Here is a 26808-nt window from a genome sequence, read left to right as displayed (position 1 = left end):
TTCAATGGGATTGTTCAAACTCGTCTTATGACAGGTGAGTTTCAGTGGTGTTAAGCAGTTAGCGGTGCTACCAACTACAGCGTACCTATCCTGTCTTGAACGATCGTATGCAGCGCCGTAGCGTGCGGTTGGCCGGGCTGGCCAAAGATTTCGTTTCGAGTCAATATCTTGAAATGGGAGCTCAGAAATTAGGAATTGCTCAAAATTTGAAAAATAGAATTCTTGATTCAAAATTCTTATCCGCGGTTTGTTCCTTGTCAAGGGAAACCACATACGATTGGCATGGATGGAACACACGCCGATCTCAAAGGTTTGAAGGTGTACCGAAAGATGCGTGCATATATGAGCAACGACCTATCATCTTGAAGGTCTGCATCGTCACCAGAATTCTGCTCATCATCGGCTGGTCCCCTGTGGAGACTAAATGCATTTTGGAGTTTTGGAAATACTCCCGTTGAATATTGGCAGGAAGTGATGCCTTCTTTTTCTTTGCCCTCGAGACATCAGAGTCATTTTCTCAGAAACTAAGGAAACTCGTATTTGGGTAACTTTATAAGTGTTCCACATTATATTCCGATATCATCTGGATAAGTATTAATCCTTATCCCGAACGCTGATTTCGAGCAATATTATGTGAAGATCATTCCATTCTTCACTAACTTGTTCAGAACGGATATTGTTCTCGTCATCTAATGACTTGAGATCTTCATCACAACACACAATTGCTAAAACCACAACTTCATGAAAAATTCAAAATAAAAATAGGTTTATATTTATTTTTTTAAGTTTAATTTTAATTGAAGATGAAGTGAATTTAAAAAAAAACGTTGACATAGAACATCCTACCGACCGCTTTCAATCAAAGCCTATTCACGCCCGAACCCATCTAGAAAAAGTCTAAGCATCTCATATTCCAAAATTGTGAATCGAGTTATTTTCAATTAGTTAGTTGACCGCACTCCAAAGGGTGGACTTTGATTGAAGTTACCACTGATGAGAAAAGAACGTACAACGTAGCGTTTTTTCACAATGTTATGAAAACTCATATGTGAATATGTACATACATTATGTGGAAGATAATGATTTGAAAAATGTTTTGGAGGTAACCACTTTCCTTTCGATGGGACTCGAACCCTCGACTCTAGAGTACTCTAGACTGGTGCTTTAACCAACTAAGCTACGAAGGACATCGTAACTTAGCGGCTACTGAATGAGATTACCAAATTGGACGCATAGTCAAATCACTTGCAATCCATTTGTCAACCCAACACTTCAACATGTGTATTGTGTATAGTACACGTTCACATTAGAGGAGCGTGTGCATTTAGCGTAGCGTTACTGGTTACAATGTTATCGTACTTTGGAGAAATATTTCGAATGTTTTGAGTGGATCTCCTTCTCAGAGTTTTTCAAATGGACTCCACATTAGGAAGTCTCAACCGGGCAAATTAGACGTGTCGTGCGGTCTCCGAATAGAGTTGCGCTTAAGCCGCACGATTTTTAGGAGCATCGGCCAGTGCTGACTACCCTGATAAAATGACTACTTTGGTTATAAAGGCTTTCGAAGATTGCAAAAAATTCTACAATATTCACTATCAAAGCACTCACTGCTTTAATTTACCACGTAGCCCTCTTGCTTTTGATGGCGATTCCCTCCACTTCAAAGTTGGATTTTACTAACCCAACGAAGTACAGCAGTGCCTCCAGCCACTGCACTGACAGACTCATTCTAAAGCATCCGATACCAATTTCAAACCTCGACCGATTGGCTGAAAGGAATCATTAGTAAAGAACTTTCAGCAACTTTCAGGAATTGAATCCTAAAGAGAAAGAACAAGTCTTTTTTAAAAAGCTCCAAATACGGGGAGCATTGGCTCTGATGATGCATTTCAACTTGTTCTACACAGCTGTGCAGTAACCAATACGAAAGGAGCGAAAACAAAGCGAGAATCACCATTTTTCTGTGGGGGCTGCCTATCCGATTCTGTTTTTTCGCTCTTGTATACAAGTTTGATAAATTTGTTATCATGGCTTGTTATGATTCGGAACAGTTTTTGCCTCTCTTTTATCGTTGTTCGTTATCTATTGAGAGCGATTTCTGCAAACCCTGGCAACTTTAATGATCTTTCAGCCAGTTCTAGATGGTTTTACAGATTCCATACGATGATCCAGGAATGCCCATGACTCTGCAAAATTCCTTACATATTTTGCAAATAGTAAAAATTACACCAAATTTCGAAACTTTTCAGGGGCATATCGACGAATTCTTCTTGCTATTTGAAGCATCTTCAATCCATTAATCTAAATCTTATTTTTGGTAGAGATATTCAAAATTATATTGGAATGTAAAATATTGCACTTTTTTTCTTAAGTGAGAGAGGTGCACGCAAAACAGATTTCGCCAAGGGCGCCAGGAACCCACGCTACGGCTATAGATAAAGGGACAAAATGAACATCGTAGTGGGTATATTCGTTGATTGCAAGCGACCCTGAATTTCTGAATTGAATTAAACCTATTTTTAGAGAACAATTTCGGTATACAGAATTGAGTAAACTGTGTGAAGTGGAGAACTGAAGCTTTGTAAGTAATTATTATCTCCTTTCCTAATAATGTCAAAACATATTGTAGTTAAAGTTGCCCTGAAACCACGGTTCCGGTATTAAAGAAATCAGTCGGAAATCTGAGAAATCGGATCGTTTGATTACCAAGACTACATAGCCGAAGCGTAGCATAATGAAAATACATATCGGTGTATTTGTTGTGCGCGCGCTCGCGTGGCTCTGACATGCGTCATTTTAACAGATCAAAGTAACATTTAGAAAACTCAACCATCCATCTATTACTTGTACAGTCAAACCTCCATGAGGCGATATTGAAGGGACCATCGACTCATGGAAATATCGAGAAGTGGAATGGCTAATCCTTCGGAAGCTGTTTGAAGGGACTATCAGAGTAGCTCAGAAAATATTTTTTAATATGGCATAATTTGCTTCCATGAGTCGATATCGAGTCATGGAACATCGACTCATGGAGGTTTGACTGTACTCACTGAATGAGTTGTATTTTATTATTAATTATTGAATTGTGAAAAATAAATTGTGAAAAATAAAAGTGCAGAGTTTTGCCAACTGTGTAGGACAACTCTAGTGCGAGATTGATTGCCTCCGTTTCAGTTTCTTGTATATTTCGACCTTTTGTCCCTTTCGACGTTTTGTTCTTTTTGATCTTTTGTCCCGTTCGACGTTTTGTTCATTCGACCTTTTGTCGTTTCGACCTTTTGTCCTTTTCGACCTTTTGTCCCTTTCGACCTTTTGTCCTTTTCGACCATTAGTCCCTTCGACCTTTTGTCCTTTCGACCTTTTGTCCCTAACCCGTACTGCATAATGGTATTAAATATATTTATGATCACTACTTGTGCAAAACGTTCATACAAATCGTACATTTAGATATTAAAATTAGTTTTTAAGTTTTTAGTGGATCGTATTTACTTGTCATAAGACGAGTTTGAACTATTCCATTTAATTCCACTACTTAGTTGAACCTTTGACAGATACGTATTTCAACCTCTACAATAAGGCCTTACTGTTGAGGTCGAAATACGTATCTGTCAAAGGTACAATAAAGAAGTGGAATTTAATGGAATAGTACAAACTCGGCTTATGACAATTACGATCGTATATTCAGTGTTTCGCGATTTTTGCAATTTCACGCGTGATTTTTATATGAAAATATTATCTTTAAACCCATTGGAGATTATAATGAACAATTTACTGAACAAGATCTGAAAATGATCAAAAACTTGTTGGAACATTCGAACATACACTACACAGTAATAAATAATAAAGTCTATCAAGCTCACTTGAATTCGACAGTCTATGTACAATTCATAGGAAAGTTGAGAACCTACGCTGTATTGGCCCGAGATTAACCACCTATTTCATTGGAGCTTCTACGGCAAGCACTTTCTCCGACACACTTTGCATATTATTATCCATCGGTCGAAAATTATAAAACGGAGTTCCTCTGGACACTTGCTCCATCGCGAAATACAAATCAGGAGATGAGACTATTTAAAGTATGACGTTTGAGCTAATTTAAATAGGTGAGGCTTGTAAATTATTCATACGCTCAGCATAAAATTACCGGCGTGTTTTACATAAATAATAATATACAGAAGAGGTAGGAGTTTTCGCAGCACTAGCCGAGACTCGTAGTCGTCATGACGCACAATTATGTGCATATCTATCATCATTATGTGCTTCGTTTGATGAGTGATGGGCCATCACCTGGATCCCACCCTACCGAAAGCGGATGTGGACGTGCGGCGGAAGTTCTTTCCCAGCCAGCTGGCAGAGCCATTTACAGAACCGGACACTACCAGAACCCGAGTCAGCTCCATAGAGCAAAACTAGCCGTCTGTACCCAGATCATTATCCCGAAGTTTGCTGGTCTTGATGGCGGAACGAAAGCTTGTCCAGTACTATCAGTGGCAAGTGGTGGCTGTCGTGGCACAGGAGGCGGTGAAAAATATGGCCCTGACAGTATTTCCCAGCCCACCTCACAGGCTGAATGGTGCGCTCGTAGCGTAGTAGGCCAAGCACCAGCGTCGAAGCACAAAGTTCGCAATCGTCGTGATGTACACGTAACAGACATTGCGATATAATTTATTCATTTCCATCATGAAATTATACCATTTGCATGCAGAAAAGGTACCTGCAGTGGTCCTGGTTTTAGGCAGCCTCATTAGGATGCTGGCCAACCAACCAACCAACCAAGCTTCAGAAATGCTTTCATGAAATCACAAAAATTTCAGCACAACTTGAAGCATTCGACAGGACGCATGAGGTTACGCTTTAAACATGACCGAAACACGATTAAACATATTTTCATTTTCTACTTAGAATTTATATGCGAGCTAAATTTGGAAATGTATTTGTGATTATTTCAGTACTAAGGCAACTAAATACCTAACAAATTACAAATTGGCCAGCACAAACCATGCCCAGAGAGAGAGTCGATAAAAATACAAATCAAGGATGGTTTGAATAAAATAGTTCTATATATCTCCTAATTTAAGTAAAGGTATTCATGATTACTACTTGTATATATCATTTTTGTGATCAATTGTTAAGAGTTTTTCATCTCTGTAATTTCGTTATTAATAACATATTGGACGACAAATGGTTTTGATACTTTTAGGTTTTCAACGAAAGCAAATCAAACTATAGAACAGTCACATGTTATGACAAGTGTTATTATGATTATTTTCAGTTATATAATGACTATTAAGAACTAAAACCATAGGTAAACAGTATTGAGAATATCTAAATAAATATAACTCTTCATTCAATCCCACTTGTATCCGGTTTGCTCAAGAGCACTGACTTTTTTTGAATTCCGTTCGTAACCTGATGTTCACCCATCCCTTTCTAGAGAAAACTGGATCAGAGGCAGCAAAATCGCGACAAGAAGGGTGCGTGTTGGGCGAGCTTGTTCCGTATGTGCGTTGTAAAACCAACAGATGGTAGATTTGTCGCATCTGATGGTAATACTACACTTTGAAAACAATTACACTGTAATCAACATGAGAGGCGTGCGGGCTGGTTCGGTACATTTTTCCTCTTTCGTTCGGTGGTACCCTATGAAAGCTGTGTCGGGATGACGAGTATCTGCGATGTTAATCGGATTGTAAGATGAGTGGTTTAGGTGTTCATTAGCAAACAATGCTCGGGAACAGGTTCAAGTGATCCGGAGAGACCGGGAAGGTACTTACAAATGATAGAGGCTTGTCAAGTCAAAAAGTTCGACAAGTAGGTACACAATATTAATTTATATTAATATTTGTATATCGCTAGCACTTCACGAGAAATATTGCCTGTGACTCTTACGAAAATACATACAGGAATTCATTTAGAAAATTCTTCATGAATGATTTCGGGAAATTCTTCAGTAATTTATTTGGGAATTTCACCAATGATTTACATATTGATAGTCATAGCAATACCACAAATGAAACGTTTGAGTCTATGATATATGTGTTAGTATGGAAATCTAATTAATTTTCTAAAATCGTAAAAAATTGTAGAAAAACTTTTTTTTAGTTGGAATCTTCCATTCAGCCATTCACATTACTTGTTATTTGAGTGCAAATTAATTGCGAAATAATTTGTTCGAGGAACTTCGAGGTGTTACTATTATGCGTTCACTTCGCTCAAAACAAAACAACTTGTTAGAAAAATTATTTAACATCTTTTAGTGGAATGTATTCAACCGTCTAAGACCAAAAAGAACAAACTTGCTTGTTACACTTAATCAACTAACAATTTGGAGACGATGCTTCTTTTAACTCGTACCTCGGCAACGTTTCGGTTAAGGTACGTACAGCTCCTTCATAAATTGGCCAGTTCATCCACTAGCTCGTTACCACGTATTCCGGCACGACCGAGTACTCATAAAAAGGTGATGTTTTTAAGTTCTTATGTGGTCTGAATGCTTTCTGCAAGGTTTCGCGACATGCATGCTTGACGCGAGCTGCTTGGTATGATTCCAATCTTTGTGACCTGTTTGGGTGATCCTCGGGCTGGCGATCAACTTCCTCCTCAAGTAATACTTGAAAATCTCTCCAGTTGGTTTCGTCGAAGAGCCAAAGGGGACGGCGAGTTGTTTTGGGGACGATGGTGTTGGCCAACTCCAACAGTATAGAGAGATAGTTGCTCCCTATGGGATCGTCTTTCACAGACCACAGAAAGCGGTTCCTGATGATGGATGAATCACATGGTGATACATAGATGGTAGTTTGGGCATGCTCACGAGGGAAATGATGGTGAACCGTCGTTTATGGTCGTCAAATTCATCTCGCTTACAATGCTGGTGATAGTGATACCTTTGCCATCTTTTCCGATGTGTAAATTGGATTAATCACCGAGAGTTGAAACATCACAAAAAATAGGATAAAAGACTCAATAGTGGAGGAACTAAGCACGTAGGTTCACATCAAGTCTATACTTCATGTTACTTACCCCAAGGGTACATATACTGCTGTGAATCGCAAATCTGTCCCAGCTTTGCTGGGTTTTCCATTAGTATGGGACAAATATGCGATTCACGGCAGTATAAAAGTTTATCTATATATTAGGGTGGCTCAAATTAGGCCGATACAAATATTTAAAATCTATGTTGTCTCCCCCCCCTCGGATTTTTTTTGCTAAAAAATAGTATTTTGAGGGGGCAACAAAAAAAAATAAGGAAAATTTTTAAAATTTTCAAAACATTATTTAACAAATCCGAGGAGTCTTTATTTTTTTTTAAATTTTAATATTTATTTTTTGTTATTCCCCCCCTCGACCTTTCGGAGACCAGTAGGACAAAAAGTTAATTAAATATTTGTAACGGCCTTAGTATGGAATTTTTTTTTCTTTCGATGGGCCGCCCTCTTATTCGGTTCTATTTGATGTCCCGATGCTCTGGACAAAATTCCAGCCAAATCGGTCAACGTTTGGGCGGTGCTAAACTCGTTGGAAGTTTATATGGAAAAATGTATGCAGAAACATCCAAAAACAGTAAATTGTAGCTGGACTACACAACTTACGATGAAGAACTATGATAGTCATTCAGATCTTGGAGAATTTAATACAGAATGTTATGCAGAAAACCGTGAGAAGATTCGAGTTTGTACGGCTAAGTTATTAGCATTTCTCTGCAGTGGGGTTTGAGCAAATTTCGTTTCTTTTACCTTTGAAAAGAAATAAATTCACCCCTACAACAGTCCAGTAAAATGCTAATATCTTTGCGTAATAAACTCTAATCTTCTCGCGGTTTTCAGCATAACATTCTGTATTTTATTTTACAAGAACTGAATGAGTATCATGGTTCTTGATCGTAAATTGTGCCGTCCAACTGCAAATCACTGTTTTTGGGTGTTTCGGCATACATTTTTCCATATAAACTTCCAACGAGTTTAGCACTGCCCAAACGTTGACCGATTTGGCTGAAATTTTGTCCAGAGCATCAGGGCATCAAATAGAACCGAATAAGAGCCCATCAAAAAATTTGAAAAAGTGTTTTTTGAGCCACCCTACTACATAGTGTTAGAAGAGTTATTTTACGGAAAATTGCGTTATTTGGCCAAAGTACGGTTTTAACCAAAAACAACCCACTTTTGAGTAGTAAGCGCCACCACCATTTGAATACTTGATGTCAGCACTTAAAGTATTTCTGCTTTCTTCAGAGTTTTTTGAAAAATTCCATAATTCTCAGTTTTGTATTGGAACGAGAAATTTATTCTTAGTGCATAGTATTTCACTGTCTGGTAATTTAAAGCACTTTGAATAATAGTTTCTTCCTCTGTTAAGGCGTTATAAAAAATAAAACGATGTATAATTACCTTGCACAGCTGGAAAAATAAAATAAAAGCTACTTGTAAATTAAATTACAGCTAAATTCATACTTGTAAAAGAAACTACAAGCCAACGCTTATAATTTGTACTTGTATTTTATTTATGCAACAGTCACTTGTAAATTCTGTTAATATTATTAGTGCACTATACTTGTAACATTGAAAATTTATACATGTAGATTTATTATGCAACGGAAAAATAAAAGTTACAAGCTACTCTACTAATATTATTAGTAAATTTTCGATTATGCTACAGGCCCCTGGTTAAAGCAGAACTCGTCATCTTCTAACTAACATTCTAATTTGCTTCGAACAGGTTTTACAGATGTTTTTGAAACCTGCAGTAATAATATTATTGATAATGTTAAACATTTGTATATATAATTGCATGATTCATGCCTCATAACTTGTGAATTTATTCTATATTTAGCGATATTAATAACCACCTGAAAGACTCGCTGAAAGGAACCTTTCAAGTAGACTTTCTAAAATTGTCGTGTGGATTAATCTGATAAATAATAAACGATTCGTATACGGATTATATTTTCTGTACATTTTTCTCGCCATGGCATGCACGAGCTCGGTGGTCTAGTGGCTATCGCTTCTGTTTTATAAGCAGGAGGTCGTGGATTCAATTCCAGGCTCGTCCCTTTCCTACTTTTTATTTCTATCTTAGTTCTTTCTGTGTTTCACGTTATACCAAAACGTTTCCTACAGACAATCCCGAAACCATCCGTGGCACCTTTGAGAGGTCGTAGAGTTCTCTGCATCTTTCTTAAGTAGGTGTCCAACAAACCATCCTTCCCCTTCCTCAGCTTTCGCAAGGACGTGGCCAGGACAGATCTCGACTATTGGAGAGTGCATTGCTTCCATCTAAGAGTTAGTGATTAGTCCCAAATCAATATCTGTGGAAACGGATGAAAATGATACTACTTTCATTCAATAGTCTTGGCTTGTACCACCTACGAATTTGTGCGAACTGCTAAATGCTAATGCTAATGCAAATTTTCCTCGCCATGGCATGCATTGACATGGAAAAGACAGAATCTTTCTGTTCATTAACCTCTTCCAGCAATACATCTACTCTGATCGGAGATGGATCAAATGGCTAACTCAGCGACCAACTAAAACCAAATCCATCGTAATGAACACAGTTCAAGACCGGAGTTTAATAAAATTAACAAAAAATCATCGAGTCCCAACTGGAAGAAAAAAGATAGAACGCTTCAGAATGTAAATAAATATTTTTCGTTTCATTTTTTGTCTCGTTTTCCAACTTGTTTAAATACTGCATAGGCGTGGAAAAATAGTAGGGGCATGCACTATATCAGCCGAATAATTCGCGGCTTCTGAGCAGCACTCAAGTGCAATTTAGATCTTATCAGCACTGTTTCCATGTCGTTAATGCGACTATAGAATCGAATTAATGCCATTTTTAACGGCCTAGTGGTTACTTGGGTAAGTTAAATAAACAGAGGCCTATCCCGAGTAACATTTTAAGTTTTATAACGCTCTTGAAGGCCATAATTTACTAACAGACAAACAGACATAACACTCGTCAAATTTCCATCGTCCACTGATTCACTGGTCAATTCAAGTAATTAATATATGGCCAATCGATCACTCGGGGCGCGCGCATCGGATTTGCTCAAGTTTGACGTTTACTCAATACCGCCATCTGGTTCGTGATTTGCTCAACTAACTGTAATCAACAGATGTCGTTAGTGTTTGATCGACGATGAATTTGATGAGACACTGAAGACGACCACACAGTTGTGGTCGAAATACGTATCTGCAAAGATATCGGGCAGCAGGGACTATGTCCAAGGGCTTGACGATCCCTCCCCAGGCCATCTGCGAGTTGTGGGGCTTGCCTAGGATGTGGTGGGGTTTGACAGTGGGCCCTGTTAAACCTCTATAAAAAGCTGCATGTATCCGCAAGTAGGCCCCACCAAAGCGACCGTGTGCCGCTCAAAGCGCACAAGCCCAAGTCCTGGTGTTAGGTGGGACGCTAAACAGCCCTGACACGACGGCCCTCCGACGAGACAGGAGGTTTGCGCAGGCCCAATAAGCCGCCTAGAAAACCAATCATTACGAACAATATAAGAGATAATGCGACTCGATATAATCGGCAAAGACCTAGGCGACGAATACAGGATCACGATTGGAAGCTTGGAACATGGAATTGCAAGTCGCTAGGTTTCGCAGGTTGCGACAGGATGATCTACGATGAATTACATCCCCGCAACTTCGACGTCGTGGCGCTGCAGGAGATGTGCTGGACAGGACAGAAAGTGTGGAAAAGCGGGCATCGAGCGGCTACCTTCTACCAAAGCTGTGGCACCACCAACGAGCTGGGAACCGGCTTCATAGTGCTGGGTAAGATGCGCCAACGCGTGATTGGGTGGCAGCCAATCAACGCAAGGATGTGCAAGCTGAGGATTAAAGGCCGTTTCTTCAACTATAGCATCATCAACGTGCACTGCCCACACGAAGGGAGACCCGACGACGAGAAAGAAGCGTTCTACGCACAGCTGGAGCAGACATACGATGGATGCCCACTGCGGGACGTTAAAATCGTCATCGGTGACATGAACGCACAGGTAGGAAGGGAGGAAATGTATAGACCGGTCATCGGACCGGATAGTCTGCACACCGTATCGAATGACAACGGCCAACGATGCATAAACTTCGCAGCCTCCCGCGGAATGGTAGTCCGAAGCACCTTCTTTCCTCGCAAAAATATCCACAAGGCCACATGGAGATCACCTAACCAAGAAACGGAAAACCAAATCGAACACGTTCTAATCGACGGTAAATTCTTCTCCGACATCACGAATGTCCGCACTTACCGCAGTGCGAATATTGAATCCGACCACTACCTCGTTGCAGTATGCCTGCGCTCAAAACTCTCGACGGTGTACAACACGCGTCGAAGTCGGACGCCGCGGCTTAACATTGGGCGGCTACAAGACGGTAGACTAGCCCAAGAATACGCGCAGCAGCTGGAAGTGGCACTTCCAACGGAAGAGCAGCTAGGCGCAGCGTCTCTTGAAGATGGCTGGAGAGATATTCGATCCGCCATTGGTAGCACCGCAACCGCTGCACTAGGCACGGTGCCCCCGGATCAGAGAAACGACTGGTATGACGGCGAATGTGAGCAGTTAGTGGAAGAGAAGAATGCAGCATGGGCGAGATTGCTGCAACACCGCACGAGGGCGAACGAGGCACGATATAAACAGGCGCGGAACAGACAAAACTCGATTTTCCGGAGGAAAAAGCGCCAGCAGGAAGATCGAGACCGTGAAGAAACGGAGCAACTGTACCGCGCTAATAACACACGAAAGTTCTATGAGAAGTTAAACCGTTCACGTAAGGGCCACGTGCCACAGCCTGATATGTGTAAGGACATAAACAAGAAAATTTTTACGAACGAGCGTGAGGTGACCCAAAGATGGCGGCAGCACTACGAAGAGCACCTGAATGGCGATGTGGCAGACGAAGATGGCGGTATGGTGATGGACCTGGGAGAACGCGCGCAGGACATAATTCTACCGGCTCCGGATCTCCAGGAAATCCAGGAGGAGATTGGCCGGCTGAAGAACAACAAAGCCCCTGGGGTTGACCAACTACCAGGAGAGCTATTTAAACACGGTGGTGAGGCACTGGCTAGAGCGCTGCACTGGGTCATTACCAAGATTTGGGAGGAGGAAGTTTTGCCGCAGGAGTGGATGGAAGGTGTCGTGTGTCCCATCTACAAAAAGGGCGATAAGCTGGATTGTAGCAACTACCGCGCAATCACATTGCTGAACGCCGCCTACAAGGTACTCTCCCAAATTTTATGCCGTCGACTAGCACCAACTGCAAGGGAGTTCGTGGGGCAGTACCAGGCGGGTTTTATGGGCGAACGCTCCACCACGGACCAGGTGTTCGCCATTCGCCAAGTACTGCAGAAATGCCGCGAATACAACGTGCCCACACATCATCTATTCATCGACTTCAAAGCCGCATATGATACAATCGATCGGGACCAGCTATGGCAGCTAATGCACGAACACGGTTTTCCGGATAAACTGACACGATTGATCAAAGCGACGATGGATGGATCGGGTGATGTGCGTAGTTCGAGTTTCAGGGGCATTCTCGAGTCCCTTCGAAACCCGCAGAGGGTTACGGCAAGGTGATGGTCTTTCGTGTTTGCTATTCAACATCGCTTTGGAAGGGGTAATACGAAGAGCAGGGATTAACACGAGTGGTACAATTTTCAATAAGTCCGTCCAGCTATTTGGTTTCGCCGACGACATAGATATTATGGCACGTAACTTTGAGAAGATGGAGGAAGCCTACATCAGACTGAAGAGGGAAGCTAAGCGGATCGGACTAGTCATCAACACGTCGAAGACGAAGTACATGATAGGCAGAGGTTCAAGAGAAGACAATGTGAGCCACCCACCGCGAGTTTGTATCGGTGGTGACGAAATCGAGGTGGTAGAAGAATTTGTGTACTTGGGCTCACTGGAGACTGCCGAAAATGACACCAGCAGAGAAATTCGGAGACGCATAGTGGCTGGAAATCGTACGTACTTTGGACTCCGCAAGACGCTCCGATCGAATAGAGTTCGCCGCCGTACCAAACTGACAATCTACAAAACGCTAATTAGACCGGTAGTCCTCTACGGACACGAGACCTGGACGATGCTCGTGGAGGACCAACGCGCACTTGGAGTTTTCGAAAGGAAAGTGCTGCGTACCATCTATGGTGGGGTGCAGATGGCGGACGGTACGTGGAGGAGGCGAATGAACCACGAATTGCATCAGCTGTTGGGAGAACCATCCATCGTTCACACCGCGAAAATCGGACGACTGCGATGGGCCGGGCACGTAGCCAGAATGTCGGACAGTAACCCGGTGAAAATGGTTCTCGACAACGATCCGACGGGCACAAGAAGGCGAGGTGCGCAGCGGGCAAGGTGGATCGATCAGGTGGAAGATGACTTGCGGACCCTCCGTAGACTGCGTGGTTGGCGACGTGTAGCCATGGACCGAGCCGAATGGAGAGGACTCTTATATACCGCACAGGCCACTTCGGCCTTAGTCTGAATAAATAATAAAAATAAATAAAGATATCGGAATAATTGGTGGAATTAAATGGAGAGTACTAAACTTGTCTTAGACGGTTGAATACATTCCAATAAAAAGAGTTTAAAATTCATTTTCTGTGTTATGTCTGTTTGTTTGTGATCTCTTCAAGAGTGTTATAGAATTAGCATAAAACCAAAATGTTACTAGGGATGTTATAAGATCAATAAAGTCACTGTTGGAATGATATTTGAAGGTTTTAAGGTTTTATGAATTATAATTCAACAAGAGTAATGAATAGTACAATTTAAAAAAAAGATTATTAGACGTAATTGGAAAAGGCTCAATGAATGTGACATGAAAAAAATCTTCAAAATGTGTTTGTTGATGATACTTGATATTCTATTGAGATTTCACTGGTTGCTAATTAACATTTTTTATATTCATATAACTATTGAGAAATCGACTGTATATTTATATTTTTTTCTGATCTGATGAAGACACCATCCCCGGGTCGAAACGCCGGATAAATATACATCTTGTTTCAATAATTCCGGACTGCGTAGCCGTCCTTTAAATCGAAATATATTCAAAGAAATATGCGTGACAGTAGAATAGAACTGATACCATCAGTTTGCTCTGCCTACTCAGATTTTTATTTGATCGTGATCGAAAAATTAGTGAGATTTTAAAACTTCTGAGCCCAATCCGATCTGGCCAGTAGGAAACAATGAGACAGGAAAATTATTAATCTTTTTCTTCATCTGTTATAAGACGAGTTTAGTACTTTTCCATTTAATTCGACTACAGTTAAGCACGAGACACTGAAGACGGCCCCACAGTTTACGTCGAAATACGTATCTGAAAAGATTGCAACGTGGTGGAATTAAAAAATGTAGTACTAAACTCATCTGATGACAGGTAAGTGGGACAGGATTCTTCGCCGAATACAACTTGTTCTGAGCAAATCAGTGAAGAATAAGTACCCAAAAAATAGTGAGAATATATAGACGCATTTTTTTAGGTCAAACCTATACTGCCGCTAACCGCAAGTCGAGCACATCTGTATATGGGCCTCCATATACAGATGTGCTCGACTTGCGGTTAGCGGCAGTATATTTTGCCTATAATTTCCAAGCCCATAGTGCGATCTGGCCAATTTTAAATAAGAAACAATGGGACAGGATTCTGCATTGAATGCATTTTGTCGCGAGCAAATCGGTTAGAGACAACTCCCAAAAAAAAAAATGAGTTACTCTTTTTAGTAACTTTTACCTCATTTTTAGATAGAATTCTCATTCTACGTGAAAATCAGGTAAGTTCTACCTGATTTTCCCATGGGAAAACTGTCAAAACGCACGCAAACGTATCCATTGTGTTTGGCCCAGAAGAGTGCCATAAGTGAATTTTTTAAATGCATTTTGCGAATAAGGCCTTCCAGGCCTTCTATAAAATTGTTTGTGTTTTTGTAAAAAATAGTATACTGTCCACAACTTCCAAGCCCATAGTCTGATCAACCCGATTTTGAATAGGAATGATAGATTGATTAGTAAATCGATTAAGGATCAGTGCCAAAAAATGGGCGACACTTTTTCATACGATTTTTCTGTAAAAAATGTGACAGAATTCTGCATTAACTGCAACTTGTTGTGAGCAAATCAGTTTAGGATAAGTGTCAAAAAATGAGTGACACTTTTTAGTGCTTTTACATACATACACACATTTACACACGCACAGACATCACCCCAATATGACGAAAAAAGAATTTTTGTTCATATTATTTGATTTTCACATAATTCCTTGATAATTCCGAAGAATATGATACCTAATTATAGCAATCCAAAGCTCCAAAATAGATAGGGGAATGGTTTGGCACTTCATCTCATAACTTATATTTCCATCCCATCAAAAATAAAGCAATGAACAGGAATTTGTTTTATTTTTGTGATTTTTCACCAGTGAGCACGCATGTTAGCATAAAGAAGCGACGAGATTGGTGCTGTATTTCTTTGTTTTACGATGGGATGAAAATATGTCCAGTGGGATGGAAAACGGAACTGTTCCCCTATGTTATAGGACACGGCCGTGTAAAAAAAATCCCATACAAAATTTTTGCCAAGTTACACCATTTTGCATGATTCATTGAGAAATCATGAAACTTTTTTTACACGGATTTTCGAATTTTGAAAAAAAATTTTACACGTATCCCCCGTGTAAAAAAAGAATCGGGTGTATCAATATTCCCAGCGATTCATGAATAGCCTTCAACTTTTTTTTGATTGATGACAAGGAAAGGAAGGCAAGGAAAGTCAGATTTGTACTATTTTGTTTTATTTGAAGGCATGTTTAATTTGAATACACATAGTCAAGTTTGCCATTTTATACCTTCAACATGTGTTCAATTCCAGGTAGCCCAAGAATTCTCTGGAGGATAGGCTCATAATCAAAGATATACTAGCTCCTTTTAGAAATAAATCATGCTCTTAGTGATCATTTGAACCAAATTGGATTTGATTTGAATGCATCTTACATTCCAAGCCATCCAAAATTTCCAAGAATTGGAGTACAGGCCTTCAAATTATTACACGTAACGAAAAATCTATTAGCTCCTTTTAGATATGGAACATGTTCTTAGTAATCATTTGAACCAAATTCTATTAGAAATAAATACATGTTCTATTCCAGGCCCCCCAAGATTTTCTAGAATCTGAGTACAGTTCTTAAGGCCAATACGTATAATGAAAGATCTATTCGTTCCTTTTACAAATGGACATACGGTTAGTGATCTTTTGAGAATTTTTAGTATGGACTGGGATGCAAAACATCCGTTGTGTTTATTTTTTACTTGCTCGAAAGATGCTTGGATAACAAGAAGATTCTGGATCATTGTATTTGAACGACGCGGGCCACAATGTCGGACAGAAACATAACTCTCAGTTGTTTATTTGAAGTCAATACAGAAGTCCATCACCCCCCTACCCTCTGATATGGTTCCTTTTTTTTGAAGAAAACTGTTTTTTTTTACTGATGACAGACATTTTGATGTAATGTGCCATCAGATGGTGCGGTATGGTGATCAGCATAGCATTTTCGGCCATGACAAAACCATCATTGAATCATTCCACTTTAAAGAGCTAGAAATAATAGCGAACTCCTGTTTACATAAATGGTACCAAACCAAGAAATCCTCTTGGTACCATTTTTGGGAAACTCTTCCAGATAACTTTTTTTCTCCCGGAAATCTGGAAATTCATTTCTGGGATTCTGGGAAATACGCTAGCAGCGATACTTTCTGCAGGAATTCTGGGGAATTACTCTTCAAAGAATTTTGGAAAATTCCCACCCAAAGAATTTTAAGGAATTGCTCCTTTAAGAATTTTGGAGACTTCCTTTTTCTTTAGTTCTGAGATAATCCTCCCCCAGGAATTCTGGGAAACTCCTCTCCAGGAACTCAGGGGAACTCATATTCTATTATAGGGAAGTCTTTCCCAGAAGTTCTGAGGATTTATCCCTGCAGATATTATGAAGAATTCTTTTTCCAAGGATTTTTGGGAACTTTTAATTCATGCAGACTATCATTTTTTAAATTCTTTCTCGGGAATTCTAGAAAATTTCTGCTCCATGCATTCTAGTAAATCGATTTTCCAATCATTCTCGGTTCTCCTATCTCCAGAAATTCTGGGAAATTTCCTCAGGAGTCCTACGGACGTATTTCATTCGGAATTACGGCCTACCCTCCCACACCAACCCAGATATTCCTTTTGAATTCTTTGGAAATCTTCCCCCAGATATTTTGGAGAAATTCTTCAGGAATTGTGGGAGCTCGTTATACAATAATTAAGAAATATTCTTGCTATAGGATTTTTGGAGAATTATTCCATCAGAAACTCTGGGAAATTCCTCCTATAAGATTTTTTTACTGCAGAAATTCTAAGGAATACTTGTTTAGAAAATTTGGTAATGGCCACTCCAAAAGTTTAGAGCAAATCCTCTCGCACAAATTTTGAGAATTCCATCCCCAGAAATTAGGAGGAATTTCTCCTTCAGGAATTTGGAGAAAATTATCCTCCGGTGATCCTGGCGAATTACTCACCTCAGTCCAGATATTCTAGATAATTCTTCTTTCGGATATCTCTGGGGAATTTCCCCCTTACGAATTATGAAGAAATCTTCTCCTATGAATAATAGGAACTTCCTTCGACAGGACATCTAAAAAGTTCCTTCTATAAGAATTCCTGTAAAATTCTTATCCAAGAATTCTGGGGAGGCTGGGGGTGTTATTCTGGCAGATTTTTAATTCATTCCAAGAATCTATGAGTTTGAGGGATTCCTTTATCCAAAAGTTCTGAGTCCTAGAAAATTTCCTTGATCAGTTCCTGATAATTTCTGCAAGATTTTCACGTACGCCCTGCTGAAATTCTTTCATCTGAACTTTTTGGTTGCGTTACATTCCCCATTTAAAAATTGCCGTGTCGTGGCTTACTGTTCATTAAGCACTTCCACTGCGAGGTCTCTAAGTGGTTTAACTATTTTTGCATTTCTATGTCACCTTCTGCGTGGCCTTGCCAGCGACGTTGCTAGTCGTGATTGGCCGAGAAACAACAAATAATGCACAGCTCACCAATAGAATAATTTTCTCGGGATTAGAAAGCTATTCTCGCTATACATGCTTCGGAGTTTCTATAATTCAAGACCAATAACGATGTCGGCCACGTCCTCACAGTCAATTAGGATAAAGGGAGGACTCATTGCTACAAGAGACCGAGGAATCCTCTGCATCTCCATGAGCACACTAGAAAGGAATAATATGTTAGTTGGGAAGGAAAAATATTGGAAATTGCCTTGGTAAGCGACTTATTATTTCTTTTAAACGACGCCATATTCATGATGATATAAAAACGGAAAAGCAACGTATGTCTTACGTATTTGTGTGGCAGTGAAATGGCACTGGGTTTAAAGTATGGAAAGGAAATATCGCTTAACTTTTCAAAAGGTCCTAAGTAACATTGTTTGCCTTTCTCGTATACTAAGTATACGGTAAAGGCTATATGATCGCTCCAAAAACAAACTTTTTATAGAAGGCCCGGAGACCCATAGTGTTATATACCAATCGACTCAGTTCGACGAATTGAGGTGATGTCTGTGTGTGTGTGTGCGCACAAAACGACGCAAAAAATGTCACTCATTTTTCGGGCACTTATCCTCAACCGACTTGCTTGCAACAAATTGCATTCGACGCAGAATCCTTTCCCATTGTTTCCTATTGAAAATTGGCCAGGTCGGACTATGGGATCGGAAGTTATGGCCAAAATACAAATTTATACGTAAAAACCGCGTAAAAAATGTCACTCATTTTTCGGGCACTTATCCTCAACCGATTTGCTTGCAACAAATTGCATTCGACGCAGAATCCTTTCCCATTGTTTCCTATTGAAAATTGGCTAGATTGGACTATGGGTTCGGAAATTATGGCCAAAATACAAATTTATGCGTAAAAATCGCGTAAAAAATGTCATTCATTTTTCGGGCACTTATCCTCAACCGATTTGCTCGCAACAAATTACATTCAACGCAGAATCCTTTCCCATTGTTTCCTATTGAAAATTGGCCAGGTCGGACTATGGGTTCGGAAGTTATGGCCAAAATACAAATTTATACGTAAAACCGCGTAAAAAATGTCACTCATTTTTCGGGCACTTATCCTCAACCGATTTGCTTGCAAAAAATTGCATTCGACGCAGAATCCTTTCCCATTGTTTCCTATTGAAAATTGGCCAGGTCGGACTATGGGATCGGAAGTTATGGCCAAAATACAAATTTATACGTAAAACCGCGTAAAAAATGTCACTCATTTTTCGGGCACTTATCCTCAACCGATTTGCTTGCCACAAATTGCATTCGACGCAGAATCCTTTCCCATTGTTTCCTATTGAAAATGGGCCAGGTCGGACTATGGGATCGGAAGTTATGGCCAAAATACAAGTTTATACGTAAAAACCGCGTAAAAAATGTCACTCATTTTTCGGGCACTTATCCTCAACCGATTTGCTCGCAACAAATTGCATTCGACGCAGAATCCTTTCCCATTGTTTCCTATTGAAAATTGTCCAGGTCGGACTAAGGGTTCGGAAGTTATGGCCAAAGTACAAATTTATACGTAAAATCGCGTAAAAAATGTCACTCATTTTTCGGGCACTTATCCTCAACCGATTTGCTCGCAACAAGTTGCATTCGACGCAGAATCCTTTCCCATTGTTTCCTATAGAAAATTGGCCAGGTCGGACTATGGGATCGGAAGTTATGGCCAAAATACCATTTTTTAATATAAAAATCTCAAAAAAATGTCACCTATTTTCAAACACCTAACCTTGATCGATTTACACGCAACAAGTTGCATTCGACGCAGATTCCAGTCCCATTGTTTCCTATTGAAAATTGGCCAGTTATAGCTTAAATGCAAACTTTTACGAAAAAATCGCGTAAAGAATGTCACTCATTTTTAGGCATTTATCTTCAGATTATTTGCTCGCAACAAGTTGGATTCGACGCATAATCCTATCCCAATGTGGCCTATTGAACATTGGCCAGATCGAAATATGGGATCGGAAGTTATGGCCGAATCACCATTTTTGCCTTTTGTCTACAAAGTATACGAAAAGGCTATATGTTCGCTCCAAAACCAAACTTTTACAGAAGGCCTGGAGACCCATAGTGTTATATACCAATCGACTCAGCTCGATGAACTGAGATGATGTCTCTGTGTGTGTATGCATGTGTGTGCGGTGCGCGCACCAAAAGTGCGAAAAGTTTAGCTCACTTTTTTGGTACTTATCCTCAGCCGATTTACTTGCAACAAGTTCCATTCGACGCGGGATCCTGTCGTATTGTTTTCTATTGAAAATTTGGAAGGTCGGACTATGGGCACAAATATTATGGCCAAAATGCTTTATGTTATAAAAAGCGCGTAAAAAGTCTAGATCATGTTTAATGCACTTACTCTCAATCGATTGATGGACGCGGAATCCTATTCTATTATTTTCTATAGAAAATTGGCCAGCTTGGACTATTACCTTAGAAATTATGGCCAAAATACTTTTGCCTTTCTTGTGCTACAAAGCTGTACAGAAAGGCTATAATTTCTCTCCGAAAACGAACTATCGGATGATTCCACACTGATACACTTCCTCCCTCTTCATACGGGAGATTGGCAGAAGGACGGTCATGAGATTTATATCATAACAAATATTGCCCTCCGCTAGCTTGATGGGAATGACATTTTCGTTGTGTCAGTTTGTTTGTATAGTCAGAGCTTCAGTTTAACAAACATCCAAACATCCTTAAAATATATAACTGGGTAACATAAAACAGAGGTATGTACATCAAAAGATTGGTAAAGGAAAAAAGTGTAGAAATTCTTATTAGCATATTGTAGATCAAGTTGAAAATCGAGCCGAGATCTCGCGTTTTCAACTGGATCTACAATATCTTTGCTTAAAATAATCCGATTTTCATAGATCGGACAAAGAAGTTTTTCTTTTTTACTCCTAGCTACTAGCTCATCTACTTTCAAGCAAACACATTTTACGAAGGTCGAGAAAGGCACCATCACCGCTAGGTGGATTAATCTGGGTTTTTCATGAATTATTTTGAGTACTGCAATCAAAAGCTTTCATGTTGTTCTGTTGATTGCGCTATTCAAATTAATTCATGAAAAAAATGTTACTTAGGTCCTTTTGAAAAGTTAAGCGAGAAATATCTAATTGATTTGAAAGTATCGAAGTAGGCTTTATATGAACGACAACGGAGAGCCACCAAAATATCAATCAAAGCAATCGTGGCAATTTGCCGTCAGTCAAATACATGTGGTGAACCATCGTAGACAGGAGTGATAGTTTTCCGGCAGACTCCCGCTTGCCTATTCCCACAATAAGCTCCACAGTATTTTCCTGAAGACTGATTCGATATCTTAACTACATCGCGACGACTAAAACACGCACTGCACAACGCTTGCTCGTTTGCAACATCCCTCATTTAAAAATTGCTGTGTCGCGGCGTAGTGTTCATTAAGCACTTCCACAGTTACTAACTGCGAGGTCTCTAAATAAGTGGTATCACCATTCTTGCATTCCTGTGTGGCCTTGCTTTGTAGTCGTCAGGATTTTGCTAGCATTTTCACTAGGAATTACACACCCACCTGGACGAACTATTGAAGAAATTCATGAAGAAAAAATACTGGAAGAGATCGTAAAGAAATTCCTGAAGAAACTTTTGAAGAACCCTTATATGACTTTACTCATGGTTTTCCTGAAGGAACACTGAACAGCGTATGTACAATATAAATTATACTTTTTTTGCCATCATGGCACGAGAAATGAAAATATTTAAGACGGGTATTGTTCGTTTGAAAGATAACAACCGCGGCGTGGAACCGGCTAAGCCGCCGCCGCCGTTAAAAAATTGCATTCACGCCGCCGCCGGTTCAAAGCAGGTAGGCGCACGGCTCTAGCTGCCGGTCGTGTCCTGACGTTCTTTCAACCGAAGATTCTGGCCATCATAACGGCATTCTTCACCCGGCCCACTGCCCAACCCAGTTCGAGTACGATAATAATAATCTTCTTCTTCTATATATATAAAAATGAATTTCTGTCTGTCTGACCTTTATAGACTCGGAAACTACTGAACTGATCGGCTTGAAAATTTGTATAAAGAGGTTTTTGGGGCCGGGGAAGGTTCATAGAATGGTTTGAGATTTCTCTCCACTTTGGAAAGGGGAGCTCTTATACAAATGAAACACAAATCATAACTCGAGAATTAATCAAGCAAACGGAAACAAATCTGGTGTGTGGAACTTTTGAAAGGGAAGATATGTTTCTGTGTCTAGATACAAATGATCTAGAAATTTCTGCATATCTCGAGAACTAATCAGACAATAAATCAATTTTAGGCGAAACAAAGTTCGTCGGGTCGGCTAGTTTTGATAAATAAAAATCCATGCATTATGAAGGATCAACAAAAGCTGGTATGATTTGGCAGCCTTTGGATAACGCAAAGTTAGGAATCTCAGGAATCTGAAGCATTCGCCAATCCGGAGATGGCGAGTTCGATTCTCGGTCCGGTCTAAGATGTTTTCGGGTGGGAAATATTCTTGACACCCTGGGCAAAGTGTATCCGTTGTACTTGCCGCACAATATACATACTCATGCAATTGGCGGGCATAGAAAAGCATTAATAACTGCGGAAACGCTTATGACTAAAATAAGAACTGTCCCTAAAAAAATAGGAATATGCCAATAAAGAAATAAGGGTACCGTCATCGGAGGTGACAATGGGTCAGAGCCCTCACCGTCGGTGAGTCACCGACACTATGGAGTGTTATAATGTAGTCTCTACAAGCATTCTATGTGGTTGAAACAATGACCCATTATCACCCTCATTTGAGCCCGACGGCGGTATGTATAAGCAAAAAATAAATATAAAATTTCCACAAATAATTTCAGAATGTTCCACAAAACAAAAATAAATTAATACTTTTAAAAGCAAAAACTGTAGTTATAAAAAAATAATTTTCCATAAAAAAAAATCAAAATGTTCTATGAAAAAATACAAAATTTCCATAAAAAAATCAATAGTACCAATATACAAATACAAAAAGTTTAAAACTTTCCACGAAAAAATCAATAAGCAATAACAAAAAAATGAACATTTCCATAAAGAAATATAAAAAGCAATAAACTGAGCATTTTGCCACGGATGACCTCTTCTTTAAAAGAGTTTAAAGTTCATGGATAATTTTATCAATTTTCTGATTTTTTATTGTCTTATTCTGTTTTATTTTTATCCTTTTATAGAAAAAAATATTTATTGTTTGGAAAATTTTGTTATTGTTTATTGCTAAAATTGATTTATTTATAGAAATTTTGTTTTTTTTGTGGAACATTGAATAATTTTTATTTTTTTATGAAAGATTTTTCTTACATTTTTGTTTTGTGGAAAATTCTCAATTGTTTATGGAAATTTTGCATTATTTGTGGAAATTTTATAGTTATTGATTGCTCATACCCTAATTTCTTTATTGGCAATTTCCTAATTTGTTATGAAAAGTTTCTAATTTTTCTTGGAAATTTTATTTTGCTGCCAAATGTTGGAATGTAGTGTCATTGAAGAAGAAGATGATTTGCGGAATAAGAAATTCTGATAAGTTTAGTTCATGACAATGATCTGAATCATAAGACAAAAGACAATTAACAATACCCATTAGACCAGTGAAGAATGTTTCGTTTATCGAAGAGATTCCACAACATATTACACAATACGTTCAGACGACCTGCTCTCCTAACCGCACGGTATTGAGATCTTGAATATAATTGAATATAATATAATATAAAACATTGCTTATTTAAAAAGTAATTGGAAAATCCAATAATTTTAGGTAATTTGTTCACGAAACAGTGTAGTTAGCAACATACCGGGTGTTGTAGGTTGATAGAGAAAATAAAAACACTTGGGAAACGGTTCGATACGCTTTCATACCCTTTTGACTCAAATCCCGAACACCGACGCCAAAGCGCTCCTAAGTGAAATTTCCATCAGTTTTACGTACGGATAATCAAGATTACAAACGAATTCAATATCCTCTGGAAACAATACACGAATAAAGTTTAAATGGCAATATAAAAGCGAGTGTTCGGAATATGAGTGAAGTTCGGGAATTCATTCAAACATTCAAAACCCAATACAAATCTGGTCACTTTAATTTAGACAAGAGCTTAAATTTCCAACAAAAAATAGAGGATATCAAACAAGAAATAAGTTGAGAACCGCGGTTTAGAGGTTTCTTCCGTAATTCCTCTAGAAGTTCCTCCATGAATTCCTTCCAGAGCTTCTCCGGAATTCCACAAGAAAGTTTTTCATGTCTCTACCCTAATACAATAAATTTATCGTATGTGAATATTGTTACACATAATGAATTCACAAACTAAATATAATAAATTAAATAAAAGGCATTCCACAGTGCATAAAACACCGCCGGTTCGTCGGTTGTCTTCACTAAATGACCATCACTTATTCGCACATTGAGTTAATCCCATCATGAGCTTAGGATTATCCGAACCATCCCGAAACATCGGAAGAGCACCATTTCAAGCACGCTTGCCGTATCCTTTCTCTCGTCATTACAATAGAAAAACTCCCTTCGTTGTCCGTAGCTAATCCCGGACGCGTGCGAGCACTTAACCGTACCAACCCGACGGGAGGTGTCAAAACAATTAGCAAAACTGCATCCCGACGGGGATGGTAGAACCATGCGCAGCAAACGACTCACCTGTCACCGATGCATTGTCACTCAACCGGTTCGGGGGCGTGTGTGCAGGCGTGTGATGATGGTGATGGTCACTAATGCTGGTTCCCGTTAATCCACCGTACAGGGCACTGAAATCCTCCGGCGTGCTGCTGCACTTTCGCTGGAGGGATTTGTCTGCGGCAGTTGCTTGACCTCCGGCGGGTCCTCCACCTGGCGCTCGGTTTTCCTGTGATAATCCTAGTAAGCGGTTTTCATGCGATCCTATTCCCATCAGTCGGTTGTCTTGAAGCGACATGAACTTCGAGTCTTGAGCATTGTGCTGAAGGTTTCCATGCGACAGACTGTGATCGTCTAGCAGGCCTTGCTGTAGGCCCAGTAGGCCACCGACAAGATTTGGTCGGAGGTCGTCCATTAGTTTACCCGTTTGACTACCGGTTCCGCACGTAGCGCCTGATCCGGTGAAATTCAGTTGGCGGCTAAAGATCGCTGGAAAGATATTGAACTGCTGCGAATCAGGACTGGCTGGACTTAATCCGGATGGGGGAGCACCACTGCCGCCGCTACCAATACCAGCAGGGCCGGAATCGGCACAGCCGTTTTTGAAATCCAACTTGGAGCCGAGGGGATTGTAGTGTCCGGTTGTTGATGAATACTCCCTATTCAGCACCGGAGAGCAACAATCCGACGGTAGATACAGTTTGAATCCGGGTAATACACGCGACGGTGGAAGTTAAGCTCAGAATTCCTTTGTTTTGGGGTCTTCGATTCACTCACTTGCTGTTAATCCATATTGTTTCGCACTTCAAATAATAGTTGAACTAATTTGGTTCACTTGACACAAATACGGAGCTTCTTTCGTTGCTTCCCACGGCTCGCTATAATCCACGTAGATCTACACTAAACACCGAAATTCGATTATCGCAACTTCACTCCTCCGCTTGAGTCACGTTCCATCAAACGCTTAAAAATTTTCCCTTTCAACGTCAAGGTTATCGGGGTTCGCCACTGGTACCCGGACTGATCGTAATCATCTGAGACATATCGAATTAATTTATGGAAATCTCAAGTAGATAATAGTATCACTTCAATTTAGTTACGTATATTTTTATCAGGACCTTCGTTTTGCGGCAGCTCGCCGCAGTCTGTTCCTCTCTGAGACTGTGAGTGCTGTGTATGTGTAACGCTCCGAGTGGTGTGGAGAAGAGCAACTATACCGAGGGGGGCCACTACTTGAAAATCCTGGAGTCGAGAGTCTAAAGTTGGACAATTTTCTCGAGCTGGATTCCGCGACCGGTCGTCGTCTCGGCGGCGTCGTATCACGATGCAAGAGTCGATCGGACTGAAAATGAAATGCTGGAAAGTAACAAAATTAATATCATCTGATGTGGCTGGCGACATGCTGAGGGAAGGACTCACGTGGAGGGCTCAAAGGAATGAGCGGGTGAGCGAGGCAGGTTGGAAGGATATGTTTATCCTTCGCCTTCCGTTCGTTCCGAAACCGATGGCCGATTATGGAGGGCAACCGTACCCCGCTTGCAGGAGTGAGTTTGTTGGGATAAGAGCGAGGGAGATAACGGTAGGCTTGTGCGGTTCGTCTCTCGCAGTGGTGTGCGTGCATTTGCCACCGTAGTCAATCGTTATCCTTGTTGCACAAATAGGACGAAGAAGATATGATTTGGTGAAGGATCCAACAGCGCATGCGTGTCAGTGGGTTTCAATGTGTGCAGAGCAGACAGAGAAGGACAAATTCTCCAGAGGAGAAATGTCCCGGCGTAAAAAATTGACCAATCATTTCAAGCTAATGTATGAATTGGGTTGCCAGGGTAACACGTGCGATTCAAGGATGGTACGAGTGAGTGTGGGTTTGAAGCTTTGGACGTGTTTGGCCACGAGGACTATCTATCAGTCGTTTTGGGGGGAAACAATGAAACGATAAGCAGCAGAGCTAACCGTAACAAAATGGTGGTTTATTCTTACCCGAGGCGTTGTCGGCAGTATAGCTGTAGTCTAATTTGGAAAATAATATATTTGTTT

At 40.1% G+C, this 26808-nt stretch overlaps 1 protein-coding gene across 1 annotated transcript in view; it reads right to left on the bottom strand.

The window, feature by feature from the left end:
* LOC134227819 (homeobox protein unc-42) overlaps positions 1–26305 on the bottom strand; it is a 126614-nt gene extending 100309 nt beyond the window's left edge. Inside the window, exons 1-2 of the mRNA XM_062709497.1 lie at positions 26191–26305; positions 24796–26127 (exon numbers count right to left, since the gene is read on the bottom strand). Coding sequence (XP_062565481.1) covers positions 24796–25186 — 391 coding nt within the window. The 5' untranslated portion in view covers positions 25187–26127; positions 26191–26305. The remainder of the gene's footprint in view (positions 1–24795; positions 26128–26190) is intronic.
* Positions 26306–26808: the final 503 nt, after the last annotated feature.

This window comes from Armigeres subalbatus, chromosome 3 (genome assembly GCF_024139115.2).
Source record: "Armigeres subalbatus isolate Guangzhou_Male chromosome 3, GZ_Asu_2, whole genome shotgun sequence".
NCBI classification, from domain to species: Eukaryota; Metazoa; Arthropoda; class Insecta; order Diptera; family Culicidae; genus Armigeres; species Armigeres subalbatus.
This window is presented reverse-complemented; position numbering and strand designations above follow the sequence as displayed.